General features: G+C 45.6%; 1 protein-coding gene across 3 annotated transcripts; it reads left to right on the forward strand.

Moving 5' to 3' along the window:
- The first annotated feature begins 890 nt into the window (after positions 1–890).
- TPRA1 (transmembrane protein adipocyte associated 1) lies at positions 891–18811 on the forward strand. Of its 3 annotated transcripts, none has more exons than XM_064518984.1 (12): positions 891–1012; positions 2050–2307; positions 6483–6685; positions 6836–6968; positions 9453–9539; positions 11153–11225; positions 12242–12321; positions 13513–13623; positions 14044–14104; positions 15220–15322; positions 15966–16046; positions 17151–18811. In XM_064518984.1, the coding sequence occupies exons 3-12, from the start codon at positions 6495–6497 to the stop codon at positions 17383–17385; spliced, it is 1155 nt and encodes a 384-aa protein (XP_064375054.1). In that variant the 5' UTR covers positions 891–1012; positions 2050–2307; positions 6483–6494; the 3' UTR covers positions 17386–18811. The 3 variants fall into 3 exon arrangements, with proteins under 3 accessions (XP_064375054.1, XP_025948890.1, XP_025948889.1); XM_026093105.2 differs by lacking the exon at positions 891–1012 and adding an exon at positions 1523–1760 and having other exon boundaries at positions 6487–6685; XM_026093104.2 differs by lacking the exon at positions 891–1012 and adding an exon at positions 1524–1760.
- Positions 18812–21140: the final 2329 nt, after the last annotated feature.

Raw genomic sequence — 21140 nt, forward strand, 5'->3', positions numbered from 1 at the left:
CAACATATGATTAACCAGAATGACGACGAGAGAAGAGAAAAGCTAAGGACCGGATTCTCCAGATGTCATTCTAATGGCATGACAGCAGCATAAAAACCTGCTTCAACTCAGTGAAAAATGTGATGGAAGGGGACTGAGGCCAGCAGCGCAGTCTAAGTGCACCTCCTCTCCGTGAGGCTTACTGAAGTGAAGCTGGAAAGCTGAACCTGAGAAGAGGATCACGCAGACTTAAGTTGGGAACGACATGTCTGTGGGGGATCCCAAAATACTTCATGCTGACTGTATCTTACAGCAGGGCATGCAAACTTGTTCAATATGGGGATCTTCTAAAAAGATGTGGAGTTTGTATAGCAAATTTGAGCTTAGCAAAAGCCTTGCTTTTCTGTAGAAGCAATCCCTAGAGCCTCAGGTGAACTACAGGTAGAAAACCACGCCAGAAGTTATCCTCCAGTCTTTGAAATGACTCAGAAAACTAGCATCCCCCTTGAAACTGTGTTCACAGTCAAATAGTGCTTACTGCCGGGAGTGACCTGATGATATTTAGCCAGCTATTTCCTTTATTTCCTTTCTTAATCGTGCCTTATTTGTCCTAATTATCCCCTTGTTTACCATCCTAAACATCTCTTCTCTCTGCCTGGAATTTGTGCCTCCAAATCCTCCTAATTAGGTGCCACATTTTCCTTTGGCTGCTATTTGTCCAGGCTGTGCAGAGTTGGTTCTGTCAGCATTAAACTTTCCTTAAAAGTCAAGCTCTCTGGCTCGTTAATCATTCTCCCCTGCAGTGAGTTGATTGCAAGATCCAGGCTGTGGAAGACAATTATTAACCCCCCCACCTTGAAATAAATAATTTCACCACTGGAGCAGCCTAAAATCTGCATTTTCTTGGCAATGGAAACATGCGCCGATACGGATGCCTGGATCACAGATGCCTGGATCACGTGTGCGCCTGCTGTTGTGTTTGCGTTCCTCTGAAACTGGTACAGTCGCATGGGCTCACCTGGGAGCTATATAGGTAAGGTTATAAAGCAGAGCCTACGTGTTAGAGGCAAATATAACCATTAACCACCTGCATTAACTGAGGTCAAGATGGAGGCTGGAGGCTGGAGAGGAGGCCAGGTCTACCCGGGGGCAATGTCCCCCACTCTGGGGGCTCAGACTGGGGTAGACCTGGCCTCCGGGAGGCCCGAGGTCAGCCTCCTTCACTGGCGGTGTGTGAGGATGCTTTCTTCCTCGCACCCATTTTAAAGCAGGGGAAGGCCGGCCCTGGGCCCCCCGGGACTAATCGGGGGGCCGCGCGGTTATGGCTACAGGTAACGCGAAGGCGGCGGAGGCCCCGGGCCTCTGCTGTGTCGGGCCTCTCTGCTCCCCGTCCCGCATTGGGACGCGGGGGACAGGGCACCTTTAAAACCCGACAGGCCTGCCCCGCAAGTCCCGCCTCCTGCCCCTTCCCATTGGCCGGCGCCGCTGTTTCTTTTGGCCTCTTTGACAGACCGTCTCTCCGGAGACGCCTTTGATTGGCCGAAACGACACCCCTCTCGGGGACTCTTTCTCAAGAGCGACGCCGGGCCCGGGCGAAAAGGCGTCGGTCCGCCTCTGCCCTCACCGCCGCTCGCCTGGCGGGGGCGGCTCTCTCCTGGGGCCGCTCTTCCTCGACACTCCCTGCCTGAGGGGAGCGGCTGGGCCGGGGCCTGGCATGGTGGGGCTGTGCCCCCGCGACTGAGCGGCATCGCCGGGCGAGACCGGGGTGGGCCGGGCGGCCGGTACGAGCGGGGCCGGGGCCGGGGGGCGGCGGGGGGGGGACCATGCCCCGGGGCTGGGGCGCGAGGCGCCGCCGAGGCCGGGCGCGGGGGTCGCGCCGGGGGCGCCTTCGCGGAGCCGCGGGCGAGGGGGGGGGGGGGCGAGCGCCGGTGCCCGCCGGGGCCGGTGCCCGCGGACGGCGCCTGCCCTCGCCCCTGGCAGCTCGCGAGGTCCGAAACGCCCTGAGCCTCGCTGCCTGCGCGCCCGTGCTGTCTTATTTCTTTCTGTTTACGTATTTACTTATCTCTGCAGATAGGCACCGCGGTGGAAGCGGGCGAGGCGCCTTGCCCGGGGCGGCGCGGCCGGTCAGCGGTAGCCCTCGTCGGCTCGGAGGCGCTGTGTGATGCGGAGCAGCTGCCGCGGCCTCGCTGCTCCCCGCGTTTCCCGGAGCCCCAGCGCCTCGGCCGGGCCCTGTGAGGCGGCTTTGCGCCCCCTCGTGCGGCTGGGGAACCCTCCCGTGGCGGGGCAGGCGCCCCCGGCGCAGCAGAGGCACCTTTGCGTAGCACAAAGGTAGGTTTGCTTCAGATCTCCTCTAGCAATCCTGACTCCTTTAGCTTCCTTTAAAATAGGCAGTTCTTCCTTGCCAGTGTAGAACGTAGTGACCACCTACTGTTGCTTTGCTTGCCCTCTTCTTACATGCTGTCTGTACACCCATCTGCTGGGGGGAAAAAAGATACGTATTTCAGAACTCACTCACAAATGGCCATTCTCTGTCTGCTGGTTTTGGATTACTGCTGATGCTTTTGCTGTCTTTATTTGGTTGACTTTCTTTTAGCATTGCAGTTACTTTCTTTTAAAGTTAGTCCGGTACCAGATGTGATAATGAAACTTGGGAAGAAAAGAGAAGTTAGTCCTCTGTCACTGGTGGAAAATCCCGGTCTCGTGAGTTTGTTCTAAGGATGAAATGAGTAAAAGCAACTGGTTTGACCAAGGAGTACAAAGTATGAGATCTGAAAAGCTATGATAAAAAGGAGGAATAACAAAAAAGAAAAAAGTCTTTTGTTTTAACCTTTATGTCATTGAGGTAGCACCTGTATTTAAGCAGGGGTCAGGTCAGTCCAGCTTTCTGTTAAGCACAGCCCAGTGTGGGTTGTCTTCTGTTTTTGTTTGTTTATCTAGGGAGCACTGCTAACCTTAGTATGATGTATATGCGCAAGATTTCTGATGCCCTTTTCCAAAAGAAAGAAAACTATAATTTCTTTCTTAAAGCTGAAACTCTGGTAGGTGTGTAATTCAACTTCGTGTGTGGTCTTTGAGAGCACAGAGGCTTGCCCAGTGATTTCAGCGCCAAATTTTGCTGGACTCTGATTGTAGTTAGAGTGTCATGAAACAAAAAATGAAGTCTACTTGGTGAGAGGCAAAAAAGAGCAGTCCTCTTCATCAAAGAAGCTGGTGAACCTTTTCCGGCACTTTGCCTGGAGAGCCTACAAGTCACAGACATGTTCTTGCTCTACATGCTACTTGTGAGTCCAGTGCTTGGACAGAGAAATAGGCCTCAATCAAGTCAGGCTGTCTTCAGCTGTAGTGTAGAAAAACATTATTTTTTTTGGTTGTTTTCTCTTTTCCTCTCCCGCTCTGGTGTATGGCAAATAAACTGCCTGTCACAAGACAACCAGGATTGTGGTGTTGATTTCCTTTTATGTGGCTACAGAGTAATTTCACCGGCTTAAAATGAGCAGGCCTGGATTGCAGCGGGGCTGTCTGTGAAGGCAGGGTGTGGTGAGTGATCTCTTGGATATGCTCAGCTGACTGGATTTATTTCAGACTGGACAGGGCAAGGGTTTGGAGAATATGCTGTGAGGAGCAGCGTTGCTGGGGGTGACAAAACCTAACGGGATGTTTGCCATCAGTTCTGGGTTCCACTGCCCTGGAATTTTTGCTGTGACTTTGACAGGAACGGAACAGTTCCCCACATCCTTCCTGTAGGCTTTAACTATTAGAAAAGCATGAAAATTAACCTGTCCGGCTGATAGCTTTGGCTGTCCTTTGTCCTCATGTTGCATGTTCTGCTGCTCTGCCTTTGTGTGTACTTCATCTTGGGAGGAAAAAATAGACACTAACACCAGGCTGTAACAAGCAGCCTAGCTGAGGTAAGCTTGACTCTAGTTTACCTGTTGAAAGCTTGTGCCTGGAGCTCATTTACATGTGACCACCTCCCCTCCTTATCAGCAGTGTGCTGCTGTTTCATGATAGTGGTGGCTTCTAGAGGGGAAAAAATAGGCATCTGTTTGTCCTTTTATGAGAAAGTTGTTCTTTGCCATGTAATTCTCTAGCAGCTTTATATTCGAGCTCTTCTCAGTGGGACAGGCAGATCAAATTCCATGTTCCAGAAGACGCGTTAAGAGGGTGCGATGGCTTGGAGTTTTTGATGTTGTTTTACCTGTGCTCTGTGAGGTTTCTCTCCACCCCTTCCCAACTCTTTAAAAAATAGATAGAATTTCCTCTGTGTTGGTGAATGTGAACATGTTCTTTCTTGCTGCTACTGAGCCAGAGGTCTCCAAAGTGTTTCAGACTAAGAGAATGGAATAAAGTCACTAACAGGAAATGAATGATACGAATGCAGAGAAGTGAGAAACTGGAGGGAAGAGAAGATAATTCTAGAGAGCAGTCCGTAATACGAAGGTTGTTTGCTGAAACCACTGCTAGAACTAGGATTTTTGGCACAGATTTTGCCACCTCAGCACAAAGCTGACCTTTCCAGGTCTGCATGTGTTTATTTAATGTGACGTCTCTTGTGCAGCACCACATACGGCAGCCACAAAAGAAAATCTCCACTCAGCAAGTATCTGTCAACGTGGATGGATCGAAAGGGGAGGATGTGTTAGCTGAGAGTGTGATGATCCCCTCTACCCTCAGAAGAGCTGGGAAGAGTCTTAGCCTCTGAAGAGAAAGTAAAGTCTGTGGCTGACAGTCCTGAGCAGTTTGTGGGGAAGGTACTATTGAACTGTAGAAGTTCAGTAGATGACACAGGGCTGTGCTGCTTTTTTCCTACTTACAAGTCAGTAGGACTTCCTGCTTTTTTCCTACTTACAAGTCAGTAGAGTTTCCTGCCAGTACCTAGCAGGAAAACTACCTTTTAAGTCCTCTCACTGAAGCTGTCACTTTTGCCATGCCAGCCTGGGCTAAACTCAAATGAGGTTTTATGTTTGTTAGGTGTGTGGTGGGTGTGTGTGGTTTTTGGTTAATTCAGGATTAACTGTAGCACACAGGCTGCTTGAGTGCTCTCTGTCCCTGGCAATGTGCATCTTTAAGATGACAGCTGACAGAAGTGTTTTGAATCTGTGTGTGATCTGTGGCAGCTTCTTTGGGGAGTGCCAGGCTGCAGAGATGATAGGATGTCGTGATTGTGTTCAGCTCATAGCTAGTCAAGTGTATTAATAATGAGGGTTACCATTTTACAGTGGGGAGGTTTGCATGAGGTGAGGCATCAAGTCAGGAGCAGGCTTACTAAGTAAATCAGTTCAAAACTCTAGCATAATCCTGGTCCCTAAAGTACAAGCTCCAAAGGTGATTGTAGAGGTGACAGAGGAATGAACTTCTACTGTTGTTTCTGCCAGTGCAATACTTACCAAGCCATCAGCGCTGTCATAAAGCGGAGGGAGTTTATGGATGAGAGAGAATTTCCCTTTAACTTCTAGAAGGATAGTTAACAACACAGCAGTGCAGGGCCTGGGGGATAGCAGATGGCAGAAAAGATGTGAATGTGCTTTCAGGGAAGGCAGTTCAAAAAGTTTTCAGCAGGGGAAGGAGAAGTTCTGTGTTGTCATCTTTCAAAGTAGCAGAACAGGTGAAGGTAGGGCAGACAAAAGAACTAAGTGCCATAGCTCTTGTCTGGGAGTCTGACCATAGCTCTCTGGTGCTCTAGAGCTTGACCTTAAAGTCATTAGATAGGACTGCTTCTGTTTCTGGGTTTGCAAACTACTAGTAATGATGCTGATCTGTCTGAGAAGTGCTATGCCATCGAGATAGGTGGATGTAAAGAAGTTTGAGAACCTTATACTAACAGGATTGTAGAAAGACACTGCTTTTTCGCAATCTTACTGTTGTGCTTAATATCAAAACACTTGCAGTGCCTTGCAGAGGATTAGGAGAAAAAATGATTAATCTTGGCTTTTGTTGATGTTGGTTGCTGAAGGTAAAGAGTCTGTACAGTCCCTTGACATAAAAGTATGTCAGGCTTTCCCTACTCTTAGACTGTGAGGTTTTGAGTAGGGGCCTTCAATCTTTTTCTTTGCCTTAGTTGAAATTAAGTCATTGACCATAATTTCTGATGATCTTGGGAGCTAGAAAGGTAATTAATGCTGTAGTACAGCAGGTTTTCTATCTTCATCAGTGATGCTATGTATTGTTGCAGAGTCCTGATTTCTTCTATGGATCTGCTAATGCTCAAAAAAATCATGAAATCTAATCCAGCTTAGTATTGCACTATTTTGAAGGTGCTTATCCTGGTACATAGGCAGGACTAAAAACACTATCTTGTAATGGCTGTGTGCAGAGCAGGGGCAGATGGCACTTACTCCATTGTGTAATACAGTCTTTCTGATGATGATAATTTGCTGTAATGAGCAGGAAGCAGTTGTGCTGGGGCCTAATGGAAGGGATGTGTTTTTTAACTGACTCACAACTGAATTAATGTTGCCTTTTTGTCTCTGTGGTTGTCTTGTGCTCTGCTTGACCTGGACCAGAAAGAAGGCAGGATGTTCCCGTCCACGATGTCTGTGGTGAGGTTCACCATGTATGACAATGTCACACACACTACTGCCCTGGTGACAGGACTGGATAACGTGACAACTTTGTCCCCAACAACAACGCAGGCAGTCAATGACACCAACATCACTGTGCCACACAAGTGCCTGCTATTGCTCTATGAAGACATCGGGAAATCCAGGTGAGAAGGGAAAGCTGGGACCAGAGACTGACCCTGGGCCAGAGGAAAGAGCTTTCTTTCTCAGAGTTTGGGTGAGAAGGGATTGGAGCTGGTACCTTGTCTTCTAGATGCTGAAGATCTGGAAAATACTGTTTTATTTACTTCTTGCAGAGTCCGCTACTGGGATCTCTTGCTCCTGGTTCCCAATGTGCTTTTCTTTATGTTTCTTCTCTGGAAGCTGCCCTCTGCCAGGGCCAAAATCCGTGTCACTTCCAGCCCGATCTTCACTACATTCTACATACTAGTGAGTACCACTATGTGCTTTTGAACTGATTGGAGGAGTGACAGTTTTTTGTTACCACTCATTAACAGTATCACTGAACCATTGGAGAGAACCTAGATCAGATCTCCACAGGGATAAAACCTGTTTTTAGACACAGGTGTACTATAAGAAACAGTCAAAGTGTCCCCCCCAGCTCTGGTCTGAAATCTAATTTTTCTAGATTCTGGGAATGTCCATATCTGGATTAGGGTGGATTTTGTTCTGCTGTGGTCATATTTGTGATGTTTGCTTTGTTTTTTGCTTTGTCATCTTTGTATCATATGTTTTCCTTGCACCTTGGAGGAAGTTGCATGTGAAATGAAACCAGCTTCTTTCTGAGATAGCGAAAGTGAAACAGTGGAGAATGATTTGTGTGAAGCTGTTGGGAAGGTGGTTCATCTGCTGTAGAAAATAGTATTCTGGTTAATCCAGGCATGTAGAAACCCAACCCTGTTAGCTTCTTTCCCATCATAACAAAGTGGCTGCTCATTTGGGGGATGTTCTCATTGCTTCTTAAAATGGACACAAAATATGTAGGCAGTACAGCCACAGTTCTCAAACATGTAAGATCTCTTGTCTGTTCCCTTCTCCTAGTTTAAAAAGGTACAAGCAGCTTCTGATCACTTCAGGTGGTCTCTACAGTAGTCTCTGAGCATTCATTCTGATTAACTGTGATATTGCTCATGAGGCAGTGGAAGTGAAGCTAAGGACCTACCTGGGTTTGTGTAGAAATGTCCTTCGGAAGCCTTATCATGGGTGCATTTTTAGACCCTAGCTTGTCTTAATGTAACATAATGTGCCTGCTCTTTCTCAGTGAGAACAATACAGATTGAATAAGGAAGTATGTGTCTGAGTTGTGTTAGGTGGGCATGGCAAAACCCAAGAAGTATCAAAAACAGTGCCAAACGGGTAAGAAGTCTTGTTAGCTCTTATATGTCCAGAACATTGGCATTGGGCTTGTGCACAGTTTTGGATAACCAGGTACATAAAATGTTTCAAACTCTTAAAATATATATATATTATTAGTCATTTCCAGTTTGGATTTAAATTTTTCTATTATGTTTCCAGTAATGAACTAAGAAGTTCAGGAAGAAGTTAGTAAGAAGTTAGTGCCAAAGGCTTTGGAAAGGGAAATTCCTAAGAAACCAAAGGAAAGAAAAAAGGTGACCTGACTGTATGCTGTTGGCTTTTTCAAAACAGAATGAGAAGCAGAAACTGATGCGACAGCCTTGGAGGGAAATGCTTTTCACTCAGTTTGATCTTCTGGAGTATGTTATTGGGCAATGAGGATGTAAATGTTTTCTGTGAGATTTCCTTTCAAACAGTTTTTTGTCACATCTCCAAGCAGTGCTTTCTGGTGGTGTCAGTGATTAAAGCTAAGTGAATAGATTGGGAAGAGTCTCTTCCTACTTAGGAAACAAAAAGGGTATGTTTTCTTCTCCAATGAGTTGTGCTGCAACAGGATAGCATTATATTCAGGGACTTTTTCCTTTTGTGAGTGTTCTCTCCCAGGAACTTCCACTCCAGGAGGGGATGTCACATTCTTGTCTTGTCCTGTTTTCATTCCTTCTCCCTTTAAGGGGAAACATTCTGCTGCAGGTGGTTTGCTTATAGGTGCTGTTCTCAAACCACCTTGGAATCAATCTGGACTCCTTCCTATTTGTGATGAATCTAGCTGTGTCATTTATTGAGTTATAATAAATTAGCCCATGACTCTAGTGATTTTTATCTGGAAAAATCTGTCTTTTCAGAGGCTGCCTTCATTGCACAGTGGAGGGTAGATATATCCAACTGAGCTCTTAATTGCATAGTATGGCTATGACAGCACAGGGACTAGTAAATTAGCCTTGCTGAGCTCCATGCTGTCATGCTTAAATAGTGTGTGAACTGACTTGGGTATCTTTGCATTGCACTGTGCTGCAGGGTAAGAGGCTTTAAAGCTTTTGGCTGCAGCTGACTTATCTTCTGCATTCCTGAGCATTGTCAGTGCTGAGTGAAATAAGATTTCACCTTTATCATAGATCTAAGTGTGATAGTTACTGTCAAGTGGCTTCACTTATGTTTGGTTTATTCAGTCACACCAAGCATTTGATCTTGTAATTTGGAGGGATATATTTTTGTTTTAATTTTCTCCTTCCCCAGACCGAGTGGACTGTAGGGTGGGAAGGCTCTTTGCCTGTAAAAGCATTATGGTAAGGAGTGGATGAGACCTCGTCAGAGCTGTTTAATCTGACAGTTGAGGGCATTTGTTCCTTCCTAGACTCTAAGTCAGTACTCCTACATCTAACAGGCCTGAGGAGTCGTCTTGCCAGTTTCAGCAAATTACCTTGAGTCTGTGACTTGGAGTCCTCAGTACCCGTTATCAGGCTTCGAAACTGACCTTGAAACTGTATTCCAAAGGAATTTCTGGTAACTGCTGCATATCTGCCTGTTGACATCAGCTCACTTTGGTATCTTTTCACGTAGGTATTTGTGGTGGCTTTAGTTGGCATTGCCCGTGCTGTTGTCTCCATGACTGTCAGTGCCTCTGATGCTGCCACAGTTGCTGATAAGGTAGGTACAACACTGACTTCAGAGGCGCTGCTTTATGCGGTTCTGTCACGGCAATCTGTTTCTGCTTCCCTTTTATGTGAACTCAGGAAGAATGTTTTATTTGTGGTACTCATAGCTATGTGTGCTATGGGATCCTGTTCTGATAATTGTACCTAAATGATCACAACATCCAGGGCTGTAAAACAATGAACTTCCTAAATTAGATGTGCAAGTAGTGGCAGCAAAACTTTCTCTTGCAAAGATGGAATGACTCTTTTTTGCAAGAGCTAAGCATTCAGATACCTTAAAAGGATAAGCAACACCTGGTCTTTGTCATTCTTGCTTGTATTTGTGTGGCTCTTGGAAAAATACTCTTTTTTCCTCTTACTGAAAGCAAATAAAAATGAATTCCACTGTGAGTCTGATAGCTGAATGTCCTTGCAGCCACTCTGAGCACAGGGCAAACCCTTTAGCAAACAGGAAATAGCTTTGTACGTGCCGTTCCCTTGTAAACATTTGACTTGTAGCAGAGGATCACCTAAAACAAAAAAGCTCTGTCATTCTTGAGCTGTTGGAGACAGAAGAGCCACCTTCAGCGTACAGTTCTCTAGCCTTTATTTGAAGGGATCAATGTGGTACCCTTCTCTTATGTTACCTATCAAAGCATTTTACTGCACTGCTTGTGAGTGGCTGGTTGTCTGTAGCATTTTCCTTCACCTCTGTTGAATAGATCTATGTACAGGACTCCAATAAGGGCGAAATGGGTGAGAAAGTACTCTTCTTCAGCTCTGTTAGTGTTGCTGCTAAGGACTCCTTCCTGGGAAGTCAGACAGTAGGACAGATGCTCTCAATTTTTCCTGTGGACATGTTCTATTATGTGTCTATTATGTTTGTGTTATTCTCTCTTATAAAATAAGTAGAATATATATATGTAAGATGTTAGAAGTGTGATTGTTTTCTTAAGTATCTCACCAAATGCCTTTTAAAATACTGTCTCCTCAAGAGTGCTGTTCAGAGAAAAATGATTGAGCCAGGATTCTGGGATCTTGCCCTACTTGCCATTACTTTATTGCATAACTTTCAGGAAAGTCACTTAACCTGCTGTTTGTTTGCTTTTGTGCACTAAATGAAACATGGGAATGAAAATGACCAGCTGGAAGGAGGGAATGCTTTACAGTTTGCTATACATTTTGGGACTAGTACTAAATATTTGGGACTTGGAATACCGAGTTTTCTCAGACATAAGTTCACTGCAGAATTTACTGCTTTAAGAACTGGCCCTGTTTGCTATACTTTTAAGATCATCTGGGGCTGGTGGTGTTTGGGAGTACAGCAGGAAGAACACATCCATTATCAGTGACAGAGCCTCAAGTGTGGTAAGCCACGGACACTTCTCTCCATAGGCATGCTATTTGCTTGCTCCCACACATTAGTTTCGTTTCCTAGGCTGGGTCAGACTTTGAGACAAGCATGTAATTAGCATCCCTACAAAGCATGAGGAAGGTTGCAGAAATGCCCTGCTCCATCCAGAGGGTGCCATCTCCTGGAGCAGAGAGTGGAGTTTTGCTGTATTAGCTTCCGATTGGTTCCACACTTCTCCTAATCCTGTCTGTCTGGTTTCTGTCATCCCTCAGATCCTGTGGGAGATCACAAGGTTCTTCCTTCTGGCGATTGAGCTGAGCGTGGTGATTCTAGGCCTTGCCTTTGGTATGTGTCAGGAAGCTTTCGAATACTTTAAATGCTTCCTATTCCCCTACTTTCCACAGAGGCTGTGTCTGGAAGTTTGTGTGAATGCTGATCCTATAAAGTAGAAAATCTTTAGAATACAGAGGACAGATTCAGCAATTTTTGTTAGAAATAGCTGAAAGCCTGATTGCACAAGTCAGAAGAACTGTGAAGATAGTTTCAGAGTTCATATGTGCAGCAATTTTTTTCCCCTGCATGCACATAGTGAAGGGAGTGTACAGCTTAAGTGAAGAGGACTCATGCACAGATCAGCAATCTGATCTTTGCTTGAACCCCGTTTTATGTAAGAAGGATGGTTCCTTTGGCAGTCCTTCTATCTCACCTTGGTTTGATTCCATCCTGGCTTCATTCAGCCCCTTTAGCCATTCCTGTAGCCTGTTACTCTATTTCCTTCAGTTGTGAAAGTGAAGAAGCTGTTTGGAGCACTTCTTGATGTGGGCTGGGGTGGAGGAGCAGGAAATTGGTAGGTATGCCTGTCATGGCTGCCAGTGGAACATCTGAGCACTGGTTCCTTGTTCTCTAAAGGGCTCATAAAATAGCTTGGCATATTCCAGTGCAGATTCTTCCAGAGTATGTAAAGCCTTCTCCCCTGCCCTAACCCAATTGCCCATCAACATTCTTCCTGAGAAGAAACTCTTCAACTGCTCCATGTATGTGATACTGGTGTCATTCCTGATTCCCTCCCCCCCCCCCACCTTTTTTCTTTTTTCTCTTTCTAACAGCAGTAGAAAGACTTAGTTGCTTTCTATGTATAAGTGGGGACAGGAGGAAAGAAAGTTAAAATCTGCTGTTTTATAGGTATTGTTTTGTCTGTGAAAGGCTTAACCTCCAAACAGAAAAGCAATTTCCAGGGGTTGAGTGGGCTTTAACCTTCCCTTGAAGGCTTCTGGAATTTTCCTATATTCGTTTTGGAGGTAATTGATTTTTACCAGGGTTGGGATCACATCCTGATTCACTCCCATGTTCCTTATGTCCAGGTCATCTGGAGAGTAAATCAAGTGTGAAACGTGTTCTGGCAATCACCACAGTGCTGTCTCTGGCATATTCTGTCACACAGGTGAGTATACTGGAACAGAAAAGCTAGTCTTTGCAAAAGAGAGCATTGCTTGGAATTAGGCAGTTAGGTGTGGGATTCCTGCCTGGAATATGGGACAAATGGCAGCTTTGCTTTTTGGATGAGCTTTTGGGGGATGACAGGATGCTTATGGTGATGTATGAGGATCCTCAGCACATACATGAGACTAGATCTCTCTAACCTCTTCATGGCATGACTGGCTCAGCCAGGGTCAAGAAATGAGATGAGGTTTAGACAAATTGCCATGTTTCATGAGTTTTGAAATGGGAGTGAGAATTCTTCATATCTGAACAACCAGTTTGACTCTAGCTCAAGTTCTGCCAAAACTAGATGGAGAGACAAGAAGTGCCCTTGTCAGATAAAGGCGGTGCAGTGAGCCCTTCCAGCCTCTTGTCTTCTGTCTTTCTGAGAGCTCTTGCTTCCCTTCTAACTAACGGTTGGCTTGCTAGCTCAGTTTATTAGCTGTGTTGCCACCTCGCTACAAACAATGCAGTGTATGTCTGGGTTTGTTCTTGGTATGTCAGTGGCCAGCCCTGTGTCTCTCTCTGAGGCAGTGCCAGAATAACACACAGATCATTGTTCAGGGTCTTGCTTGCAGTGGCAGTGAGCTGATTGTTAGCACATGATGGAGCCTCATTAAACATCAAGTGTGTGAGCTATATATCTGGATTCAATAACTGCTTACAAGTGCCTTTCTCTCTCCACTGTCTGTATGTTAGCTTCTGTTCATACAGTTTTTCAGGTATACAGGTGAATGAGACAGTTTCCTTTCCCAACTCTTTCATAAGTGCAGGTGTTTATATTCCAGATGTTCCAGTATGAAGGGTCTACTATAGAGATGGAAGTGGAGGTGGAACTCTATCTGTTTCAGACAGAGGGCTGCCTCATCCACTCTCTTCCCTTCATTCAGTCTCCCTTCCAGGAGGTCACTGATGCTGGTTTCCCTTAGACAAATTTCTGCCACTTTCCCCCTACACACACTTGTCTTCAGTTTCTCACACCTCTTCTACATGAGCTTGACATGACCTAAGCAGGGAAATGATTGGGCCTTAGTGAGAAGACAGAGACAACTGTTATCTGAACTTCTTTAAATGTAGTCACCTTTGTTCAGACACCCACAGTAGGGAGGGTGCTGACTATAATGGAGTCGTGATGGTACCACTTCTCTCCTAGGGGACCTTGGAAATCCTATACCCTGATGCCCATCTCTCAGCAGAAGACTTCAACATCTATGGCCATGGAGGGAGACATTTTTGGCTTGCCAGCTCTTGTTTCTTCTTTCTGGTGAATACCAACCATGTGTTACACACTCTTTCTGCCTCTTTAAATTTTTAAATGGGACAAGGAGAATGATTTGTGTATGCTAAGGCCATAGATCCCACACACCCTGTTCCTGCAGCACTGATGCTTCTCATGGGGCAGGGAAGCTGAAGCAGATGACAATGTTGTGGGGTGATGTAAAATCTGGCAATTGAATTCCAGCTAACCTTAAGATGTCCTTCACTTTCTTGTTTCCTGGTGACCAGCCTATTTGTGCTGATGGGGGTGAGGTATGGAGCTTTCACATCTGCACTGGGTTCAATATCGGGTCTGTGCTCCCCCCAGAGCGTCTAGGGAGTGCCTGACACCACACACCATCCCTGCAAGGCTTGTTGAGTTTAGTTACCAAACAGCCATGGAACAGTTAGTTCTTTGTCTCAACAGGTCTATTCCTTGGTGGTGATTCTTCCAAAAACTCCTCTGAAAGACCGGATTTCTTTGCCCTGTAAGTGACTGTAGTGTGTTCGAGAGTATAGATGGGGACAGCACTAGTAAAAAGGATAGATGGGAATAAGAGGGTCCTGCATCTGTACTGCAGATACATTCCACTAACTTAGGGTACAGATACATAACAAAGGACTGAAAAAGTGTGCTATGCCTTTCAGAGGCCAAGGGTAAGAGTGACTACACTGCTACTTCAGTAGTTAAGCCATTACATTAAGAAAACAAGACTTACTGCTCAGTTATTGGCACAGGTATAATGTGACTGCGATGGTGAATATATCTTCAGAGAGCAATAAAAATGGCTACTTAATTGTATAGTTTCTTTTGAAATGCATGTATGATGATGTATGTATGCTGGTCACCCACCTGGGAAAGGAGAGTCCTGGGCTTTGCGGGCTAGTTGGGAGCTGCTTAAGTTTTGTCTGGGTACTTTGTGTTGTGTGTGTTGTTCCCCCCTGCCCTCTTTTGTTGCAGATTATCTGCAGTTCTTGAATAGGGAGATAGGCTATTAGTAAGATGCTTTCGTGTGTGTGTGTGTGTGTGTGTGTGTGTTTGGGGTTTTTTTTTTCCTTTTTTCTCTCCTCTGGGTAATGTTTGCACCTACGTGTGGGTACCCTGAGGGAGGGAATATGTGGCATGTGCTACAGGTAGGTGGTTCTGGGCCTGATCTGCCCAGTGTTGATCTCTGGGATACTTGGCTGTCAGCCTACTTGCTGCTCCTGCTCAGGTCTCCTGAGCAGTTGTGTTAGTACTGCAGATCAGAATGGTGCTGCTTCTGGTTCAGCTGTGTTTCTTTATGTCCAAGTATGTGACTGACAGTGATTCCAGATGTTTGCCTATAACATCTTTGCATATGTTGCCATGATGCTGTGTTTTAAGACCCATTTGTGTGCCATGTGTGTGCATGCACATACAGGAGAGCATGGTTTAGCTCATTGTATAAGTTCTGGCAGCATGGGACAAAAACATGCAGTCATAACTCTTCTGGAATTCCTAAGCAGCCCAGATGGCAAGATGCTTTCATTGGGTTTGCAATCTCCATCAAACAGGACCTACTATTTGTGCTGGGCTGGTGCTGATGAAGTTGAACTTCATCCTTGTGTCCATGTCTTACAGCCAGGAAGAGTTTTTATGTTTATGCTGGAATCTTGGCTCTGCTGAACCTGGTGCAGGGCCTGGGCAGTGCCCTCCTCTGTGTGGATATCATAGAGGGACTGTGGTATGTATGCTGGGGGAGGAAGTCTGTAGCCTGGTTTCCCATGAAGCATTTGAGTGTTCTTCAGCATTGCATCTCCTGAGAAAGCAAACTTTTGTGGTGTTCCTAAGGAGGAATAAAGCTGTCGGGTCTGTTTTTCTTATGCCTAAAGACTTCAAAGTGCTCAGGAAACTCACAGTGGGGAGGTCTGTGGAGCTGCATGCTCTGCACTGGTCTTGAGGTGGTGAGTGAGGGTAATAGTGTGACCACTGGCTCTGTCATTGGTTCATTTTTCATAGTTAATAAGACAAGAGATGGGCAGTTTCCTAGAAATAGCATGGATGCCCTTTGTCGTATCTGGAATCTGCAGGGACCGTTGTCATTTCTGTGAATTGGAACTGGGAACACTGAGACTGTGCTCTTGATCAAACCTTGGGATTGACATGGTCCCCTCCCAAAGTGTCTAGGAGCAGCAAGACATTGACAGCAGTGCCTATTATTTTGCATTCGCCTAAATTTCTTTAGCACAGGACTTTTTTTCTTTTGCTCCACATAGACACTGCAGAGGGAAATGGGATCACTTCCTTTGGGTGGATGTGGCTGGGGTTATCTAGCTGTACTCTGTGTGGATGCTAAATTCCTTCATATTCCCTTTTGCCTTTGACAGCTGTGTTGATGCTACCACATTCCTTTACTTCAGCTTCTTTGCACCTCTCATCTATGTGGCCTTCCTAAAAGGCTTCTTTGGGTGAGTAGCCAGAAAGAGGGGTTTGTAATGTATATATTGTTGTTTAATTGTCCTGCACCCCTGTTTTCACCATCTATAGAATAAAGGCAGTGACTAGAATGCCACTTAGAGAACCAATTTTTCATTTATATCCTTGCTGTTTTTCTTGTGTGACCTAGGAGTCTTGGATAGAATTGACCGGCCCTTTGTATGCAAAGTGGAGCCGATAGTTATTCTTCTTGAATGTTCATGAGGATCAGTTCTTGAGTGTCTGCATCTGTTATGCAAAGTTTTGCTGCTGAAATTGGTAACTGAATGGTTAGTGAGAGACTGAGTCCTGGAAGATTAAGTGGTCTTCTGGGTGGGGTTTTTGACAGCTCTGTAGAGAGGGTCTGGGAGTTAGATAACTCAATAGCTGTTACCAGTCCTTTGGCTGGGGACTCCTCTAAATGGTGAGTGACTTGCTTGTGAGCACTTTTACAACGGGCCAGCATGATTCCTGGGTCGGGGGTGCCGCCGTGTGGCCACTCAGGGGAGATGCATCTTGATAGGGAAAAAAAAATGTTTCAATGTGAGAAGCTCTACCTTTTGTTGTCCATGAGCAAGAAACAGTAGGCTTTAAAATAATTAGGAACATAAAGTACTCCTAAACTATGAAAATGTGCCTCTACAGTCTGCAGACACTGTTCCCTTCTGATTTCAGGAGTTAGAGATGGAAACTGCTGATCTTCAGGTGCTTATGTTTTGGTTTTTCCAATGCCCGTGAATGGCGGTTGAGGCACAATGCTCTTCTGTTGTAGCCATGTTGTCGTGAAGTCCAGTGGTGTTTGGATGTGTCTGGTAGATCAGAACTCCCAAAGATGAGCTCATGACTATCTTCCCACTGGAGTCAGGATTCTCCCATTTTTATTTTGCCTGGATAGCTGGTCTGAAGCTGCAGTTAGCATTCGCTTTCAGTCCTGAAGTTTACCTGGTGGAGTAATTGCCATGAAGTAATGCAAAGACTTCTCTAGGGCCTGAATGTAAGGTTTCTTATTGCTGCTACTGAGTTTCAGTTAAGGATAGGTGACTGCAATGGGATACTGCATTGCTTAAACAAATATTTTAAATCTTTGATGACTCCAGGTCTGAGCCGAAGATCCTTTTCTCCTACAAGTGTCAAGTGGATGAACCTGAAGATGTAGATGTGCACCTACCACACCCCTATGCTGTTGCCAAGAAGGAAGGAATGGATTCTGGTTTCTACTCAAGCACTCAGATTGACACTGCGGCCTACCTGGATGATGTAGCCTCTATGCCATACCACGTGGGCAGCATCAACAGCGTAGACAGTGACCGCTGGAAAGCCATCAATGCCTAAGGCAGTGCAGCCCCCTTCACACGATGCCTCGTTCTTTTCCTTCCAAACTCCCTGATACCACAGCTGTTAGGATGTCCATTGGAAACCAGTCCTTGGCTATCTGCCATGGCTTTTTCCTTTTTGCTTAGGATTTCCTAAACCTATTGTGGAACAGTTGGCAGCCCAAAACCCATTGGAAAGGACATTTTTCTGTTGCTACCCAAGAACAACCTAGAACAGTTTTGTTCATAAACCTATAAACACTGAATCTTCCTGATCCTCTGTGTTCCAGGTGCAAATATGACCCAGAAGACAGGCCTGACTGGTACCCCTTCCTTTTCAATGACTGAAAGCACTTCTTTGCCCAGTAGGGGAATGGCACTTAGGGATGGGGGTGTTGATTTGACTGCTGTATTGTGCATGTATAGAAAGTGTTTAGTGCTTGGAGCCAAAGATGGTCTTCCTGGGCTTTCTTGAGCAGCATAGTTGAGTGGGTCTTGTCATAATGCAATTGCATAGGCTCCTGGTGACAGCAGTGTCTGGAGAGGGAGGCTGGTCAGCTGTGCTCTTCTCCAGGTTCAGCTAATACTGATGAAAATCACGAATGGCAGTTTCTGGGGCTTTAAAGGAGCTTTCAGTGTGTGTGGGAAGAGAAGAGAGGGTATGAAGAAAACTGTTCAGTGTGCCCTGAGACCGTTTTGGGGTGCACTGGTTAGTAGGTAGCAGCATGGACATGACCTGACAGAAGAACAGGCAGCCATGCTGACTAGCTGAGCTGAAGCAGCTGTGAAACAGTCTCTGCAGACTGTGCTGCTGTGCAGCTGAACTCACAGTGAAACCTAAGTGAGGACACTGATTCAAGGCTGAGTTTTAAGAGTAAGACGTGAGGGGTGTGTGTTTCACACGTGCACCCTGCTTCATGGATCTGGCAAGGTCTTGGAGGGGGCTGTAGAGGAGGGAGCTGACTCTGCAGATGATGGCTCCAGAGAAATTCAGATGCCTGAGGCAGAGCAGAAGCCCATGATAAGTCCCAGCTGCCAGTGTCTAGTGACGGGGGAGCTCTCAAACACAGAGGGACTGCTAGAATTGAGCTGACTAGTGTTCTAGGTTGGGAGGTAGGTGGGAGAGGGACACTCTGCTACTGCTTCTGTGGCAACGTCCTTCTCTTATGCTGCAGTTTAGATGTCCAGATTTCTGCTGGCCTGAATAGGGTTTATGGCTTGAGGCAGTGAAAATACTTCTGTGCATGTGAAGCATGGTTCATTTAAAGACTATCTGGAACTTCCTATTATCCTCTTCCAGTCTGGAAAGGGACTGTTGTCTGAACTGATTGACGTGCAGTTCCAAGACACTGTAGTCCAATCCACTGCATCAGACTGGCTTCTGGGACATACTGTGCTCTCCAAGGTTAAAGAGGCTTATTCCTCTAGCTTTGGGGGTGCTTTCCTACCTGAGTCCTCCAGGTAGGTGGAGATCTGCTATAACCAATGACAGCTTTCCATTAGAGATGGCAGAATGAGGGAATATGAAACACTTGGGGACTGTGTGCATCTCTTCCCCAACGCTCCTGTTCCTGAAGAAGAATGTTGAGGTAAGAGTTTTGGGGAAATCTTTGTGGAGGGTGCAGTGCATTAATAGTTTGGATCATGCAAAGCACTGCTACTAGGTAGTAGCATTTGCTACCAGGTGTTCCCACTGTAAGGAAAGAAACAGCTTGGGTAAGAACACAAAGTGCACATTGGTTGCCAAAACTATGCAGGCCCTTTGCTTATCTTCTTTGTTAATGAGCAATGCAGCTTCTCTGTTCTGCTGCCTGTGGACTTTGCCCTGCAGGCTTCCAAGTAACATTGACACCGTAAAAACAAACAAAACCCCCTCATTTTTAAAAAACTTTTTTACTCACTTTTAAGGAAAAAAGGCTTCCATTCGTCCATGTATTTGAGCTGAATTTATACCATGTGGTTCAACAGCCTTTCACATTTTCCCTTCCATGCAATGACTGTGTAAGGGGTGGACAAGCAACTGGCCAGATGAGCTTTTTGCCACATCAGAAAAATGTTCTATGTCCCTCCCATCACTTGCTGTGAATTGGCCTGAGCCGCACTTGCTTGCTTACTGTAAAAGGGATGGATGACATGGTGCCTGAACTGCCCTGCTGCTGCTCCTAATGCTGCTTACAACACAGACAGTGAGCTGCTGTTGGCCACTATGGGGAAACCTGCAAAGCTCCCTTGGAGCTGTGGGCCTTGGAAAGGGCCAAGAGATGTGGAAGTTTTGAAGCAGTTCAGGAATAAAGGAGCAAATGCTTTCCCATCCCAAGGAGTATTTGCTGACTCTGTAACACCTTGAACTTGAAAGGACTTGTCTGCCCTTCTTGATGATGTGAGGAGCAGGTTATGAATTTGCCTTTTTATCAGCTAAATTCAGTGCTGAAGGATCACCAAGGCGGGTGGTCAACATGTCCATCCTCTCCTTTGCTGGCAGGACTCCAGCATTTCTGGAGTGTCCCACATTCTGCTGCTGAGGAGTTTCTGCACTAGGTCATAGACTGACCTTCCTCCTGTTGTATTTTTATGTATATAAATGCCTTGGGCCATATTCACAATGGTTCTTGAGCAGAAGTGTGTTATGTGTTTGGGGGGGGATGCAAAGAGACTAAGTATAGAGTAAATGTATATTTTTTTGTTTGTAAAATAAAGAAATAAAACTAAATTTGGCATAAATAGTCATACTTTCTTTCTCAAGTGACTCATGTTAAGGGGGAAAATGTTTTTTGATTTTTTTTTTTCTTTAAAAATCAAAAAATAAAACCCTTAGCAGATATGGCAGGTATTAATGGAATGACAGAGCCAGAGATTTTTGGTTCTTGGAAGTATGTTCTTAGGACAGCAAATGACTCTGCAGAGCGTGGTCTCTAGGTCCAAATAATTAAATCAGTGAAGCTTTGACTCTTCTCCTGCCATTAACTAGGTCTTGCTGTACCCTGACATGCCCAGCATCAGGTGTCTCAGCTTATATGGAACTATGTGTTGACTGTTGTACACTTTATTTCTTCTTTGGGCTTTGAAATGAATTCTGTTTGTGTATTTGGACTGACTTTCCTGGCTGAATCAGGAGAGAGTAGCCCTGTGTAACAGCTAGGTGAGCTGGCAGTAGCCAGCACCTGTCAGCTGCTTGTTGGTGGGGTGTACAGGCTGGGGAAGGGGAGTGAGCTTAGTCTGTAGCCTGAGAGCTAGTCATGTCCTTGTGCAATAAAGTCTGACTTCACCTGACCATACCATGCTCCTGCCAGACTACCTGCAAAAAAACCTGTAGGGGTTGCCCAAGGGGCCATTAACCATAGCATCACCCGCTGCTCTTTGCATAGGTAGTTTGAATTACTGTACAGCTGCTCTGCCACCATCGCAGTTGCTTCTACCGCAGTGTTCGCAGGCTCTTGGAGAGCACAGGAAGGCATAGCTGTAGGTGTGAACTGTGTTTTTGTTTGTCTTTGCATGCTCTCCCTCCTGCCATGTTTGCATCCTTGCAGATGTTGCCTGGCACCTAGCTGGAGTTATGGCTAGAATGACTCCTGGAAAAGGCCTAAGGAAAGGTGATGGAATAATTAAAGTTATGGGATGGCTTCTGTAGGAGAAGCAATTACATGGCTGAGAACTCATAAACCTGGAAGAGCAATGATAGAGGTCTCTGAGAGGATAGGGGAGGCAAACAGGCAATAACTGTTCATGGGCTCTTTAAGTACAAAAAGTGGGAGCCATTGAATGAAATTAGTGAGT

This window comes from Dromaius novaehollandiae, chromosome 12 (assembly GCF_036370855.1).
Source record: "Dromaius novaehollandiae isolate bDroNov1 chromosome 12, bDroNov1.hap1, whole genome shotgun sequence".
Classification (NCBI taxonomy): Eukaryota; Metazoa; Chordata; class Aves; order Casuariiformes; family Dromaiidae; genus Dromaius; species Dromaius novaehollandiae.